The sequence below is a fragment of the Oncorhynchus clarkii genome, chromosome 30 (genome assembly GCF_045791955.1).
Source record: "Oncorhynchus clarkii lewisi isolate Uvic-CL-2024 chromosome 30, UVic_Ocla_1.0, whole genome shotgun sequence".
In the NCBI taxonomy this organism is placed as follows: Eukaryota; Metazoa; Chordata; class Actinopteri; order Salmoniformes; family Salmonidae; genus Oncorhynchus; species Oncorhynchus clarkii.
Window position 1 is genome coordinate 36,442,215 of NC_092176.1, and position 17,004 is coordinate 36,459,218.

Below are 17,004 nucleotides of genomic sequence, written 5' to 3' on the forward strand. Positions count from 1 at the left end.
GGTAGAGAGAGAGTCCAAAACAGCAGGTCCAGGACAAGGTAGCACATCCGGTGAACAGGTCAGGGTTCCACAGCCGCAGGCAGAACAGTTGAAACTGGAGCAGCAGCATGACCAGGTGGACTGGGGACTGCAAGGATTCATCAGGAGGCGTGGTCCCAGGGCTCAGGTCCTCCGAGAGAAGAGATAGAGGAAGAGAGAGAGAGAGAGAGAGAGAGAGAGAGAGAGAGAGAGAGAATGAGAGGGAGCTTACTTAGATTCACACAGGACACCGGATGAGACACGAGAAATACTCCAGATATAACAGACTGATCCTAGCCCCCGATACATAAACTATTGCAGCATAAATACTGAAGGCTGAGACAGGAGGGGTTGGGGGACACTGTGGCCCCGTCCATTCCCCCGGACAGGGCCAAACAGGGCAGGATATAACCCCACCCACTTTGCCAAGGCACAGCCCCAACACAACTAGAGGGATATCTTCAACCACCAACCTACTACCCTGAGACAAGGCTGAGTATAGCCCACAAAGATCTCCCCTACGGCACCTACCCGGACAGGAAGATCACGTCAGTGACTCAACCCACTCAAGTGACGCACCCCTCCTAGGGACGGCATGGAAGAGCACCAGTAAGCCAGTGACTCAGCCCCTGTAATAGGGTTAGAGGCAGAGAATCCCAGTGGAGAGAGGGGAACCGGCCAGGCAGAAACAGCAAGTGCGGTTTGTAGCTCCAGTGTCTTTCCGTTCCCCTTCACACCCCTGGGCCAGACTACACTCTATCATAGGACCATCTGAAGAGATGAGTCTTCAATAAAGACTTAAAGGTAGAGACCGAGTCTGCATCTCTCACATGGATCGGCAGACCATTCCATTTTGAATGGAGCTCGATAATCAAATCAAATCAAATCAAATTTTATTTGTCACATACACATGGTTAGCAGTTGTTAATATGAGTGTAGCGAAATGCTTGTACTTCTAGTTCCGACCATGCAGTAATAACCAACAAGCAATCTATAATACCTGTAAAGGAATGAATAAGAATATGTACATAACACAATATATGGCTAGAGATTTGAGTCAGTATGTTGGCAGCAGCCTCTCTGTGTTAGTGATGGCTGTTTAACTGATGGCCTTGAGATAGAAGCGGTTTTTCAGTCTCTCGATGCAGCTTTGATGCACCTGTACTGACCTCGCATTCTGGATGATTGCGGGGTGAACAGGCAGTGGCTCGGGTGGTTGGCCTTCCTGTGACATCGGGAGGTGTAGGTGTCCTGGAGAGCAGGTAGTTTGCCCCTGGTTATGCGTTGTGCAGACCTCACTACCCTCTGGAAAGCCTTACGGTTGTGGGCGGAGCAGTTGCCATACCAGGCAGCCTGACAGGATGCTCTCAATTGTGCATCTGTAAAGGTTTGTGAGTGTTTTTGGTGACAAGCCAAATTTCTTCAGCCTCCTGAGGTTAAAGAGGCGCTGTTGCGCCTTCTTCACCATGCGGTCTGTGTGGGTGGACCATTTCAGTTTATCCATGATGTGTACGCCGAGGAACTTAAAACTTTCCACCTTCTCCACTACTGTCCCGTCGATGTGGATAGGGGGGTGCTCCCTCTGCTGTTTCCTGAAGTCCACGATCATCTCCTTTGTTGTGTTGACGTTGAGTGTGAGGTTATTTTCCTGACACCACACTCTGAGGTCCCTCACCTCCTCCCTGTAGGCCGTCTCGTCGTTGTTGGTAATCAGCCTAAGCCTTAACAGGAATCCAGTGTAGAGAGGCTAGCACTGGACTAATATGACACATTTTTTGGTTCTAGTCAAGATTCTAGCAGCCGTGTTAAGCACTAACTGAAGTTTATTTCGTGTTTTACTCGGGTAGCCGGAATGTAGAGCCTTGCAGTAGTCTAATCTAGAAGTGACAAAAGCATGGATAGATATTTCAGCATAATTTTTGGAAAGAAAGTTTCTGATTTTTTGCAGTGTTACGAAGATGGAAAAAAGCTGTCCTTAAAATATCCTTAATATGTTCGTCAAAAGAGAGATCAGGGTCCAGAGTAACGATCCATGATGAGATCAGGGTCCAGAGAAACGATCCATGATGAGATCAGGGTCCAGAGTAACGATCCATGATGAGATCAGAGTCCAGAGTAACGATCCATGATGAGATCAGGGTCCAGAGTAACGATCCATGATGAGATCAGGGTCCAGAGTAACGATCCATGATGAGATCAGGGTCCAGAGTAACGATCCATGATGAGATCAGGGTCCAGAGTAACGATCCATGATGAGATCAGGGTCCAGAGTAACGATCCATGATGAGATCAGGGTCCAGAGTAACGATCCATGATGAGATCAGGGTCCAGAGTAACGATCCATGATGAGATCAGGGTCCAGAGTAACGATCCATGATGAGATCAGGGTCCAGGGTAACGATCCATGATGAGATCAGGGTCCAGGGTAACGATCCATGATGAGATCAGGGTCCAGAGTAACGATCCATGATGAGATCAGGGTCCAGAGTAACGATCCATGATGAGATCAGGGTCCAGAGTAACGATCCATGATGAGATCAGGGTCCAGAGTAACGATCCATGATGAGATCGGGGTCCAGAGTAACGATCCATGATGAGATCGGGGTCCAGAGTAACGATCCATGATGAGATCGGGGTCCAGAGTAACGATCCATGATGAGATCGGGGTCCAGAGTAACGATCCATGATGAGATCGGGGTCCAGAGTAACGATCCATGATGAGATCGGGGTCCAGAGTAACGATCCATGATGAGATCGGGGTCCAGAGTAACGATCCATGATGAGATCGGGGTCCAGAGTAACGATCCATGATGAGATCGGGGTCCAGAGTAACGATCCATGATGAGATCGGGGTCCAGAGTAACGATCCATGATGAGATCGGGGTCCAGAGTAACGATCCATGATGAGATCGGGGTCCAGAGTAACGATCCATGATGAGATCGGGGTCCAGAGTAACGATCCATGATGAGATCGGGGTCCAGAGTAACGATCCATGATGAGATCGGGGTCCAGAGTAACGATCCATGATGAGATCGGGGTCCAGAGTAACGATCCATGATGAGATCGGGGTCCAGAGTAACGATCCATGATGAGATCGGGGTCCAGAGTAACGATCCATGATGAGATCGGGGTCCAGAGTAACGATCCATGATAAGATCGGGGTCCAGAGTAACGATCCATGATGAGATCGGGGTCCAGAGTAACGATCCATGATGAGATCGGGGTCCAGAGTAACGATCCATGATGAGATCGGGGTCCAGAGTAACGATCCATGATGAGATCAGGGTCCAGAGTAACGATCCATGATGAGATCAGGGTCCAGAGTAACGATCCATGATGAGATCAGGGTCCAGAGTAACGATCCATGATGAGATCAGGGTCCAGAGTAACGATCCATGATGAGATCAGGGTCCAGAGTAACGATCCATGATGAGATCAGGGTCCAGAGTAACGATCCATGATGAGATCAGGGTCCAGAGTAACGATCCATGATAAGAAGCAACCAGTGTGGACAACTACACTGCTTTTGTGTTCTGAAAGCACCATGAAATCATCCACTCCGATAGAGAAAAAAACAATTGAAAGCGAGAATTACAATGAAAGAGAAAAAGGGACCAAAAGAGAATAAGAGAATCCAAGTTCACACTGTGAATAAATAATGTTTCCAATTGTTCTGTAGTGAGCAGCGCATTGTTGTTGAACATAGTGTGACTGCTACAGAATGTCAGACCGAATGTCAGACAGAATGTCAGACCGCTCTCCTTTGCTTTCTTCTCCTCTCCTCTGCTCTCTTCTCCTCTCCTCTGCTCTCTACTCCTCGCATCTGCTCTCTTCTCCTCTTCTCCTCTCGTCTCTTCTCCTCTTCTCTCTGCTCCTCTCCTCTCCTCTGCTCTCTTCTCCTTTCATCCTCTCTTCTCCTCCTCTCCTCTCCTCTCCTCTCCTCTCCTCTCCTCTCCTCTCCGCTCTGCTCTCTTCTCTTCTCTTCTCCTCTCTTCTCTTCTCTCTCATCTCCTCCTCTCTTCTCTTCTCCTCTCCTCTGCTCTGCTCTCCTCTCCTCCTTTTTCTCTTCTCCTCCTTTCTCTTTTCTTTTTCTGTCATTGTTTTTCCATTACTATGTCTTATTTTTATAAAAATATATATTGATTTAATTTGGTGGCAGTTATCAGGAAAGTAGCATATACAGTTATAAGGGTAAGCAAGTCCAATATCCATCACAGCAACATCTTCCTATTTCTTCCCCACTAAGAAGATCCTCATCCCCTGTTCTTTCTCTCTCCTCTCATTTGCTCTTCCAGTTCACGGAGGCACATGCACCGGAGACGACGCTACCGGAGGTCGGAGTCTGAGAGTTCCACCTGGCGCTCCTCCAGCACTGAGAGCAGGTAAGTCTTAGCCACTGAGACGTGCGCGCACACACACAGACAGAACCCCGTTTTTCTTTTCATTCGGCCCAATCTGGTCTGGACTAGTCTGGTCTGGTCACGACAAAGTGGTGACTGATAGGCCAGAGGTGACTGATAGGCCAGAGGTGTGACTGACTGATAGGCCAGAGGTGAATGATAGGCCAGAGGTGTGACTGACTGATAGGCCAGAGGTGTGACTGACTGATAGGCCAGAGGTGAATGATAGGCCAGAGGTGTGACTGACTGATAGGCCAGAGGTGTGACTGACTGATAGGCCAGAGGTGTGACTGACTGATAGGCCAGAGGTGAATGATAGGCCAGAGGTGTGACTGACTGATAGGCCAGAGGTGTGACTGACTGATAGGCCAGAGGTGTGACTGACTGATAGGCCAGAGGTGAATGACGGGCCAGAGGTGTGACTGACTGATAGGCCAGAGGTGTGACTGACTGATAGGCCAGAGGTGAATGATGGACCAGAGGTGAATGATGGGCCAGAGGTGACTGATGGACCAGAGGTGAATGATGGGCCAGAGGTGACTGGACCAGAGGTGACTGATGGACCAGAGGTGACTGGACCAGAGGTGACTGATGGACCAGAGGTGACTGATGGACCAGAGGTGAATGATGGACCAGAGGTGAATGATAGGCAGGAGGTGAATGATGGGCCAGAGGTGAATGATAGGCAGAAGGTGAATGATGGACCAGAGGTGACTGATGGACCAGAGGTGACTGATGGACCAGAGGTGAATGATGGGCCAGAGGTGAATGATGGACCAGAGGTGACTGATGGACCAGAGGTGACTGATGGACCAGAGGTGACTGGACCAGAGGTGAATGATGGACCAGAGGTGAATGATGGACCAGAGGTGAATGATGGACCAGAGGTGAATGATGGACCAGAGGTGAATGATGGACCAGAGGTGAATGATGGACCAGGGGTGAATGATGGACCAGAGGTGAATGATGGACCAGAGGTGAATGATAGGCAGGAGGTGAATGATGGGCCAGAGGTGAATGATAGGCAGGAGGTGAATGATAGGCCAGAGGTGACTGATAGGCAGGAGGTGAATGATGGGCCAGAGGTGAATGATAGGCCAGAGGTGACTGATAGGCAGGAGGTGAATGATGGACCAGAGGTGACTGATAGGCAGGAGGTGAATGATGGGCAGGAGGTGAATGATAGGCCAGAGGTGAATGATAGGCCAGAGTGTGACTGACTGATAGGCAGGAGGTGAATGATGGGCCAGAGGTGAATGATGGGCCAGAGGTGAATGATGGGCAGGAGGTGAATGATGGGCAGGAGGTGACTGATGGACCAGAGGTGACTGATGGACCAGAGGTGACTGGACCAGAGGTGAATGATGGACCAGAGGTGAATGATGGACCAGAGGTGAATGATGGACCAGAGGTGAATGATGGACCAGAGGTGAATGATGGACCAGGGGTGAATGATGGACCAGAGGTGAATGATGGACCAGAGGTGAATGATGGACCAGAGGTGAATGATAGGCAGGAGGTGAATGATGGGCCAGAGGTGAATGATAGGCAGGAGGTGAATGATAGGCCAGAGGTGACTGATAGGCAGGAGGTGAATGATGGGCCAGAGGTGAATGATAGGCCAGAGGTGACTGATAGGCAGGAGGTGAATGATGGACCAGAGGTGACTGATAGGCAGGAGGTGAATGATGGGCAGGAGGTGAATGATAGGCCAGAGGTGAATGATAGGCCAGAGTGTGACTGACTGATAGGCAGGAGGTGAATGATGGGCCAGAGGTGAATGATGGGCCAGAGGTGAATGATGGGCAGGAGGTGAATGATGGGCAGGAGGTGAATGATAGGCCAGAGGTGAATGATGGGCCAGAGGTGAATGATAGGCAGGAGGTGAATGATAGGCCAGAGGTGAATGATAGACCAGAGGTGAATGATGGGCCAGAGGTGAATGATGGGCCAGAGGTGAATGATGGACCAGAGGTGAATGATGGACCAGAGGTGAATGATGGGCCAGAGGTGAATGATGGGCCAGAGGTGAATGATAGACCAGAGGTGAATGATAGGCCAGAGGTGAATGATAGGCAGGAGGTGAATGATAGGCAGGAGGTGAATGATAGGCAGGAGGTGAATGATAGGCAGGAGGTGAATGATGGGCCAGAGGTGAATGATAGGCAGGAGGTGAATGATAGGCCAGAGGTGAATGATAGGCCAGAGGTGAATGATGGGCAGGAGGTGAATGATAGGCAGGAGGTGTGACTGACTGATAGGCCAGAGGTGACTGATAGGCCAGAGGTGACTGATAGGCCAGAGGTGACTGATAGGCCACTGTGTGATCTTAGGAACGATTAACAGTGGTTGTGGTAGCCCTCCTATCACAGCTTCTCAGGAAACGGCTGGAAACGCCGTCCACAGGAAATGGATGGAAAACTCCGTCCACAGATAGATGTACCCTCAATTACAATGACAGATGGCCAGATCAATGCGAACAGGCTCTATTCACAGTGGCACAGATGTAGATTGATGGATTTGGTGGATTCTTTTTTGAGTCAGTCTGTACTAGATTTAGGATTTGAGGTGATGGGTTAGGTTGGATTAAACTCATTAGGTCTGCAGTAGTTGTTTGAGGTGATGGGTTAGGTTGGATTAAACTCATTAGGTCTGCAGTAGTTGTTTGAGGTGATGGGTTAGGTTGGATTAAACTCATTAGGTCTGCAGTAGTTGTTTGAGATGATGGGTTAGGTTGGATTAAACTCATTAGGTCTGCAGTAGTTGTTTGAGGTGATGGGTTAGGTTGGGTTAAATGTATTGGGTCTGCAGTAGTTGTTTGAGGTGATGGGTGAGGTTGGATTAAACTCATTAGGTCTGCAGTAGTTGTTTGAGGTGATGTGTTAGGTTGGATTAAACTCATTAGGTCTGCAGTAGTTGTTTGAGGTGATGGGTGAGGTTGGATTAAACTCATTAGGTCTGCAGTAGTTGTTTGAGGTGATGTGTTAGGTTGGATTAAACTCATTAGGTCTGCAGTAGTTGTTTGAGGTGATGTGTTAGGTTGGATTAAACTCATTAGGTCTGCAGTAGTTGTTTGAGATGATGGGTTAGGTTGGATTAAACTCATTAGGTCTGCAGTAGTTGTTTGAGGTGATGGGTTAGGTTGGGTTAAATGTATTGGGTCTGCAGTAGTTGTTTGAGGTGATGGGTGAGGTTGGATTAAACTCATTAGGTCTGCAGTAGTTGTTTGAGGTGATGGGTGAGGTTGGATTAAATGTATTGGGTCTGCAGCAGTTGTTTCTGTTCAACTGTTCCATTGGTTAATATGCATTCTGACAACGTAAACACACCATTTCATTTACATCTGCATCTTCAGAGACAGACAGCTCAATTATATTAGACCTCTATCGTGTCATTATATTAGACCTCTCTATAGTTTCATTATATTAGACCTCTACAGTGTCATTATATTAGACCTCTATAGTGTCACTCATCTGACATTTCATTTATTTGTTTGTTTGTTCATTAAATTATTCTGCCTTTTCTGCCACATTCAGCCATGTGTTATTCATTCACACTGGTGACAGAGAGACGACCAAACTGAGCCCATGTTTCAAACTGAAATAATCTAAAGCCAGAGATGATTGCATTAAAATCCCTTCTGGATCTCTCGATTATTGGGAGTTTACCTGTGATATTCGGCAGAGGATATCATTACCGAAATTGAACAGCAGCAGGCTTTACCCCGAGCGACCGATTGCGCTTCACCGACCGTGCCGAGAGTGTTTGCGTCCCAAAATTGCCCCCTTCACCACATAGTGCACTATGTTAGAACAGCGGCGGCAGTGCACTATATAGGGATTAGAGTGCCATATGGAACTCAGTCTATGTCGTGGGGGGAAGACGACAGGAGGACAATCTGAATAATCTTCAATTCTCAGGGATTCTACATCAACTGTTCCGTTGAAACGATTATACCCCAACTGCATTATGGGACGGTATAATCATTCTGGAGTTGTATAATCGTCAAGCCTAGCCATAAAAACCCACTTAGCTCTCCGGCTCGTGTCCACAGCTGTAGCTCTAGTTTGAAATGTGAAATGCCACAGCTTGGCAAGGCTGTGTCTGTGTAAATTCTCGTTCCCCTAGCTTGGCTGGTTGACTGGTATCTGTGCCAGTAGTGTTTGCCTGTGTCTGAGGGTTAGGCTATATATCGAGCTGGTTTGTCGCGCACACACACACACATACACACACACAGACACACATAGACAAAGACACACACACAGACAGAGTTGCAGGCATTAGTCTGTAAACAGCTGAGGGTTGATCCCTGTTCAGCCGTAGATGACATTTCCTATGAGGTTGCTGTCTGGTTCTCCTGTACAGTCTGGGGCACATCCTGAGCTGGCTGCCTGTGCCCCCTGTCCACCACAGTTTTTCCACTGTCAGAAACTAGGCCACTGTTCAATCATAACCAGTCATAAAGTCCTTTGGATGATATTGTGACATAACTTCAACTACAGCTGTTCAAACGGTAAACATTGTCCCAGTGATTACATTACCCCAAATAGGTGTTCTCACGGCTGCACAATTAGTGCTATTTTGACTAAATCGTTTTTGTCCTGAACGAGCACAGTTGGCAGTATATCTGGACGATTGTGGGCCAGAAAAGGCTCTCAGTAAAACGAAGTTTGTACTAAATTGTGGACTTTGATTTAGTGATGTTTTTAACTCCTTAATATTTGTGTCCACAGACGTCATCTGCACAAATCAGTGGATCACCATGCGTTGGGAGGCCTAGCAGCCCTGATGGAGGACCCTGGTACATCACTGGACCACGGAGGGTTTGAGTGGGAGCCGGCCGCCAAGTCAGTGTGTAAAACAACTCCAATCTTTCGCTCCGTCCTTTCTACCAGCACCGTAAGTGTTCCTCGGGACTTTGAGCCTAAACTAAAATACCTTCTGGTGGTATTACTCTGTTAAGGTCGTGTAAGACCTCTTGCTTCCGTGTCTGAAGCCGAACGTTCAGGGCAATGTTTTTTTGTTGTTGACACATTTACATATAGAATATCAGATTGTTCATAAGCCCATATCCTCTCTCAAGATCAAACTATTTTACAAACAATCTTCATCAGATATGCTGTAAAAAAAAAAATACAATCTAATTCTGTCATGGCTTTTGACCTTTTTTCTTATCTACATCTTCTTTCATCAAAATCTTTGGGAATATAGTCTTTCGAATTCCTTCGAGGGTCGATCTAAATCACTTTTGAATTCAACTCATTTTACATGGCCTGTCCAAAATCATGTTGCTTCCTGACATGTTTTTTTTTAATGAACTCTTCATTGAGCAGTGATGTCATCTGTTCTTGTTTTTCTGTTTTTATCTAACACCATTATATAATCACAAACTTAGCAGAAACAGCACCCGGGGAACTTGCTGGTGGTAGGCAGCTAATGATAATGTGCAGAGGATGCAGCCAAGCTGTGTTTTGTGAAAAGCTAATGGGTAAAGAATGATTTATAATGATCAGCACAATGACCGCTGGCAAGATTCCAACACATACTATATCAGTTTATTTTGTCTTCAATTCAGCTGTATTTCTTGAGCTCAAGCATATAAGTACTAGTTCTTTTCATCAAAACAATACTTTTCATTGACTGTTTATGGATTGCTATTGGCCCAGCATTGCAGCAGTATTAGAGACTTGGGCGATAGTGATCGGTCAGATCTAAAAGACTTACTTTCTTTTGAAAGTGGCATTTCCTAGGTTCTTTATTACTGGGAATGTATGTGATTTTAAACACAGCTCAGCTCCGTTTGTTCGTTGACTCATTGTCTCAGGCTCGCTGAGGCGTGAGATACATTTAATTTCTCTCCAGTGATCATTAAATTATGCTAATTACTCCCCAGATGTTTTTCATCACAGACCACAGGGTTGGTAATTGAAATGCAATAAGCTATAGACCAACGGTGCTTTGTATTCTAAACACAACCCTTTATTTTAGAGGATTATCTCAAATTGGTTACCTAACGTGGCAATATTACTACGTTTTTTCCACTTTGTGTTAATTTTCAAGGGTTTTTAATTAAATTAACCGTCAATGGAAGTAGATTAGTCCTCATTTTAATACGGATACGTTAGCAATAGTTTAGAAACTGTTTAATTTCTGCGGTATGTTTGATATTTCCTCCCAATCAATGCAACCCACAAAGGGAAAGGTGGGTATGAATAGAACAAACACACTGATTAAACTCCCAGGTAGTTTGAATACTGAATATGTGCCAAATATTAAAACGGCTTCTCCACTGCTACATATTCCAAATGGACTTAACAAAATGGTGGGTGTTTAGGGTTGCTTTCAGTGTGACTATTGGTTACTTTGGGTAACTAGTGTTCTGATAGCCAGCAGAAGAACACTGACTGTTAGGATAGTACTTGAGGAGCAAGATTGAATCGATTCAAGAATATTTGTCAGTGGCCCTGTGATGGGTGGTTTTGTTTTGATGTTTTCCCCTGGGGTTTTCAGTGTTAGTTATGGTCTGATGTTGCAGCCTGGGGACTGGATTATCTGAAAAAGACTTAGGGAGGGCAGAGTTTAATCAATCTACTATGAGTGATTTGCAATCGATAGGTAAAGAGAGATTATAATCTGTTTGGAGGGAATGAATTTGAGTTAGCCAAACATTCAATCATTTGGTATCTCTTAGTTATCTTCAGCAGGAAAAACATGTATTTTATTCTTGTATAGTCCTTAGCAACCACTCTTACTCTTTTAGAGTAAAACTAATTTAAAAAAAACAACTTACAGTCTAGTTTACAAAACTGGTATGAGTACAGTATTCTAAAGTACATTAAGTTTGGCCTCACAGACGTGTAGCGTGTATTCAAGATTGACTACACAATAAAAGCTTGTTATGGGCTTCTAGCCCCGAGAAAACTCTTAAACAATCTCAATTATGGGAAGAAAAGGAACATGCCAATAACGGTAACTGGCTCTGGGTTTGAAGAGAGGGTTATTGTCTTTTTCTTGCAATTTACGACTCTAATGATGCACTTATGTTGCCCGCTCTTCCCTTTTTCTTACACCTTACCTACTTAAGGAGGAAATCTTGATTGGTAAGTGGATGCTATCCGCAGACGTAGGGATTTACTGTACCTTAGGGTTCGCTGCAGGCTAATTCCTTTCTTCTTGCAGGGAAAACAATCTGTCCTATTCTGAGGACTTTCTAAGTTAGACTGATGGGACATCTCTGTCTACAGTCCTTTTCATTTCCACATAATACCCATTTTGTGATGTTTGTTGGATGTTCTTTAAAACAGGCTTTGTAATGGGGCCGTTGTTGTTCCTCCTCTTGTACTTCTCTCTTTCTCTCGCTGGATTTAGCTAAAGCCATTGCTAGTTTCTATTCACACACTAGTAACTCTTCTTTATGTTCTGTTATTTTGTCCTTCCTTTCATATATTTGTTTCAGTTCAGTTAATAAAAAAAAATGTACATAAAATAAATCTTTCAATTTGGTTCAGTTTAGTTTTACTTTCCAAGTTATTCGCATGACACAAATTTGCATGACGTCTATAATCTTTTCAAGTTCTCTGTCCCACCCCTAAAAAATATATATATACAGTGCCTTGCGAAAGTATTCGGCCCCCTTGAACTTTGCGACCTTTTGCCACATTTCAGGCTTCAAACATAAAGATATAAAACTGTATTTTTTTGTGAAGAATCAACAACAAGTGGGACACAATCATGAAGTGGAACGACATTTATTGGATATTTCAAACTTTTTTAACAAATCAAAAACTGAAAAATTGGGCGTGCAAAATTATTCAGCCCCCTTAAGTTAATACTTTGTAGCGCCACCTTTTGCTGCGATTACAGCTGTAAGTCGCTTGGGGTATGTCTCTATCAGTTTTGCACATCGAGAGACTGACATTTTTTCCCATTCCTCCTTGCAAAACAGCTCGAGCTCAGTGAGGTTGGATGGAGAGCATTTGTGAACAGCAGTTTTCAGTTCTTTCCACAGATTCTCGATTGGATTCAGGTCTGGACTTTGACTTGGCCATTCTAACACCTAGATATGTTTATTTTTGAACCATTCCATTGTAGATTTTGCTTTATGTTTTGGATCATTGTCTTGTTGGAAGACAAATCTCCGTCCCAGTCTCAGGTCTTTTGCAGACTCCATCAGGTTTTCTTCCAGAATGGTCCTGTTTTTGGCTCCATCCATCTTCCCATCAATTTTAACCATCTTCCCTGTCCCTGCTGAAGAAAAGCAGGCCCAAACCATGATGCTGCCACCACCATGTTTGACAGTGGGGATGGTGTGTTCAGGGTGATGAGCTGTGTTGCTTTTACGCCAAACATAACGTTTTGCATTGTTGCCAAAAAGTTCAATTTTGGTTTCATCTGACCAGAGCACCTTCTTCCACATGTTTGGTGTGTCTCCCAGGTGGCTTGTGGCAAACTTTAAACGACACTTTTTATAGATATCTTTAAGAAATGGCTTTCTTCTTGCCACTCTTCCAAAAAGGCCAGATTTGTGCAATATACGACTGATTGTTTCCTATGGACAGAGTCTCCCACCTCAGCTGTAGATCTCTGCAGTTCATCCAGAGTGATCATGGGCCTCTTGGCTGCATCTCTGTTCAGTCTTCTCCTTGTATGAGCTGAAAGTTTAGAGGGACGGCCAGGTCTTGGTAGATTTGCAGTGGACTGATACTCCTTCCATTTCAATATTATCGCTTGCACAGTGCTCCTTGGGATGTTTAAAGCTTGGGAAATCTTTTTGTATCCAAATCCGGCATTAAACTTCTTCACAACAGTATCTCGGACCTGTCTGGTGTGTTCCTTGTTCTTCATTTACTCTCTGCGCTTTTAACGGACCTCTGAGACTATCACAGTGCAGGTGCATTTATACGGAGACTTGATTACACACAGGTGGATTGTATTTATCATCATTAGTCATTTAGGTCAACATTGGATCATTCAGAGATCCTCACTGAACTTCTGGAGAGAGTTTGCTGCACTGTAAGTAAAGGGGCTGAATGATTTTGAACGCCCAATTTTTCAGTTTTTGATTTGTTAAAAAAGTTTGAAATATCCAATAAATGTCGTTCCACTTCATGATTGTGTCCCACTTGTTGTTGATTCTTCACAAAATAATACAGTTTTATATCTTTATGTTTGAAGCCTGAAATGTGGCAAAAGGTTGCAAAGTTCAAGGGGGCCGAATACTTTCGCAAGGCACTGTATATATTCTCTGTGTTTTGGAAGGGAAATACGTGCCTTTGTAGAGTATTCCCAATGCATCATACAGGTAGTTGCTTATTGAACTAAACGAAAAAGAAAAATAAACATCTCTGGAAGTAAAGATCGTCTTTTTGTCTGTTTACAGGTCTTACAGTCTAAACCTGGCGGTGAGGTTTTAAACACGACAGTGATTCTCCGTCACACTTTGTCCAATCAGAGCAAAGGACCACAGGATTACGATTCCGGGAACGACACGTCTTCCCCACCATCGACCAAAACCGGCATTTCACAGTCAAACGTCATCGGCGACAAAAAGGTCCTATGCCGTGCGCCGGCTTCACCTGAGAAACTGAGGTTCAGGGACGGAGGCAACGCGTCCGACTCTGGGAACTCTGTGACCAGCTACGCTTCCCTGTGTAAACCTCCGCATGTGGAAGGTGGCTTGCCTACTGCTACTTTCAACGGGAATGGCAAGAGGTGAGCTTCCACACCCTTGAAGAATATCGTACTATAGGTGATGAAAAGTGCTACTTGAAGTCAAAGAACCAGAAATGTTCCCTGATTCACTGTTTTCTCAAAATGTAATCCATTCATATACATATTGTATACATAGTGTATATTTTCACAATTGCAGCAGACATTGATTAAACATTGATGGAATTGCACTGTTATCATTGCAGTGACCCGGTGAAGACTTCCGGATGTGGGGCCAAGGTGGGGAGACCTCAGAAGACTGCCTCCATCTCTCCGTTGAGGACGGTGGCCTCTTCACGTAAGAGGGCTAAAGACATCTCCTCCAGCAGCAGCAGCAGAAGCAGGAGTAGATCCTCTGGGAGCTCCAGACACTCTGGACGCTACTCTCGAAGCCGATCACTGTCATCTGCCAGGTTGGTTTCATTTAGGTTCTAATGCACTTCACCTGACACCTCCAGCAGCCAATTGAAATAATGTGGGCTTTCGCTGAGCTCCATTGAAGTAAATGTGTTGTGCTTTGTCTTAAGGTCATACTCCCGTTCACCGAGCTACTCAGCTGGTTTGAGAAGGAAAGGAAGTGGTAGGTCCAGAGGAAGATACTCCAGGAACAGTGAAGACAGGTAATAAAAAGCTTTACCTATCTACTCTAGCTCAGATAACGACTTCTGGCACTACTATTGTACTAGCATGATGATAGCAGAAGGTTGCTAATATGGTGGGTTTAGAATATATCCAAATGATAGAATTGCTAATGAGAGATGCCATCTGACATTGGTAGGGTCCGAGAGAGGAAGAGGGACCCCAGCTCCTGCGAGAAGGATGTGAAACACAGCAGTCGGAAGCATAGCGGGAAGAGGCAAAAACCCAGGTCCTACTCTCCCATGAGAAAAAGGAGGAGAGATTCACCCAGTCACCTGGAAGCCAGGAGGATAACCAGGTTTGCTGATACACTTTCACACATTTGTGACACATGCTTTTATTATTTTATTCTTTCATTTTACTTGGTAAAAAGATATTCATTCTAACCACAGACTCAAGCCTGGTTCGCTCCTAACTGAGTCCCTCTGCTTTTAACCATCAACAATGGCCCCCAGTTTAACTCAGAGACTGTTGAAGGACTGGACTGTAAAAGGAAGGCAATATACCTGATTCATTGTCTACTAGTCTAAACAAGCTGCAATGGATCAAGCGAGACAGTGCATTCGGAAAGTATTCAGACCTCTTGACTTTTTCTACATTTTGTTACTTTTCATCCTTATTGTAAAATGTATTACATCGTTTCCCCCCCCATCATTAACCTACACACAATACCCCATAATGACAAAGAAAAAACAGATGTTTTTATTCAAAATTGTTGCAAATGTATAAATAAATAAAAAACGGACATATCACATTTACATAAGTAGTCAGACCCTTTACTCAGTACTTTGTTGAAGCACCTTTGGCAGCAATAACAGCCTTGAGTCTTCATGGGTATGACGCTACAAGCTTGGCAAACCTGTATTTGGGGATTTTCTCCCATTCTTCTCTGTAGATCCCAGGTTGGATGGGGAGTGTCGCTGCACAGCTATGTTCAGGTCTCCAGAGATATTCAATCGGGTTCAAGTCTGGGCTCTGACTGGGCCACAAGGACATTCAGAGACTTGTCCCGAAGCCACTCTTGCGTTGTTTTGGCTGTGTGCTTAGGGTTGTTGTCCTGTTGGAAGGTGAACCTTCGCCCCAGTGTGAGGTCCTGAGCACCGAGCAGCAGGTTTTCATCAAGGAGCTCTCTGTACTTTGCTTCTTTCATATTTCCCTCAATCCTGACTAGTCTCCCAGTCCATGCCGATGAAAAACATCCCCACAGCACCACCATGCTTCACCGTAGGGATGGTGCCAGGTTTCCTCCAGGTGTGACTCTTGGCATTCAGGCCAAAGAGCTTGATCTTGGTTTCATTAGACCAGAGAATCTTGTTTCTCATGGTCTGAGAGTCCTTTAGGGGCCTTTTGGCAAACTCCAAGCGAGCTGTCATGTGCCTTTTACTGAGGAGTGGCTTCCATCTGGCCACTCTACCATAAAGGCCTGATCGGTGGAGCGCTGCAGAGATGTTGTCCTTGTGGAAGGTTGTCCCATCTTCACAGAGGAACTCTGGAGCTCTGTCAGAGTGACCATCGGGTTCTTGGTCACCTCCCTTACCAAGGCCCTTCTCACCGATTGCTCAGTTTGGCCGAGCGGCCAGCTCTAGGAAGGGTCTTGGTGGTTCCAAACTCCTTTCATTTAAGAATAATTGAGGCCACTGTGTTCTTGGGAACCTTCTATGCTGCAGACTTTTTTTAGTACTCTTCCCCAAATCTGTGCCTCAACAAATCCTGTCTTGGAGCTCTAAGGATAATTCCTTTCAACGTCATGGCTTGATTTTTGCTCTGACATGCACTGTCAACTGTGGGACCTTAAATAGACAGGTGTGTGCCTTTCCAAATCATGCCCAATCAAATTAATTTACCACAAGTGAACTCCAATCAAGTTGTAGAAATGTGTTAAGGATGATCAATGGAAACAGGATGCACCTGAGCTCAATTTCGAGTCTCATAGCAAAGGGTCTGAATACTTGTGTAAATAGGGTAGTTCGATTTTTGCTTTGTCATTGTGGGGTGTTGTGACGTCATTATGGGGTATTGTGACGTCATTATGTGGTATTGTGACGTCATTATAGGGTATTGTTTGTAGATTGATGAGGAAGATGTTTTATTTAATCCATTTTTTTAGAATAAAGCTGTAACGTAACAAAATGTGGAAAAAGTCAAGGGGTCTGAATACTTTCCAAAAGCAGTGTAAATGAAACAGTTATGCTCCTGATTATGCATTGAAATATTCACAGTATAATGTTGTTTCAAGGT

The 17,004-nt window shown here is 45.0% G+C and overlaps 1 protein-coding gene across 1 annotated transcript in view; it reads left to right on the forward strand.

Moving 5' to 3' along the window:
* The window catches only part of LOC139389804 (serine/arginine repetitive matrix protein 4-like), a 114,130-nt gene that overhangs the window by 95,533 nt on the left and 1,593 nt on the right, over window positions 1-17,004 (forward strand). Inside the window, exons 6-11 of the mRNA XM_071136765.1 lie at window positions 4,315-4,401; window positions 9,153-9,318; window positions 13,799-14,130; window positions 14,334-14,540; window positions 14,655-14,747; window positions 14,906-15,064. Coding sequence (XP_070992866.1) covers window positions 4,315-4,401; window positions 9,153-9,318; window positions 13,799-14,130; window positions 14,334-14,540; window positions 14,655-14,747; window positions 14,906-15,064 — 1,044 coding nt within the window. The remainder of the gene's footprint in view (window positions 1-4,314; window positions 4,402-9,152; window positions 9,319-13,798; window positions 14,131-14,333; window positions 14,541-14,654; window positions 14,748-14,905; window positions 15,065-17,004) is intronic.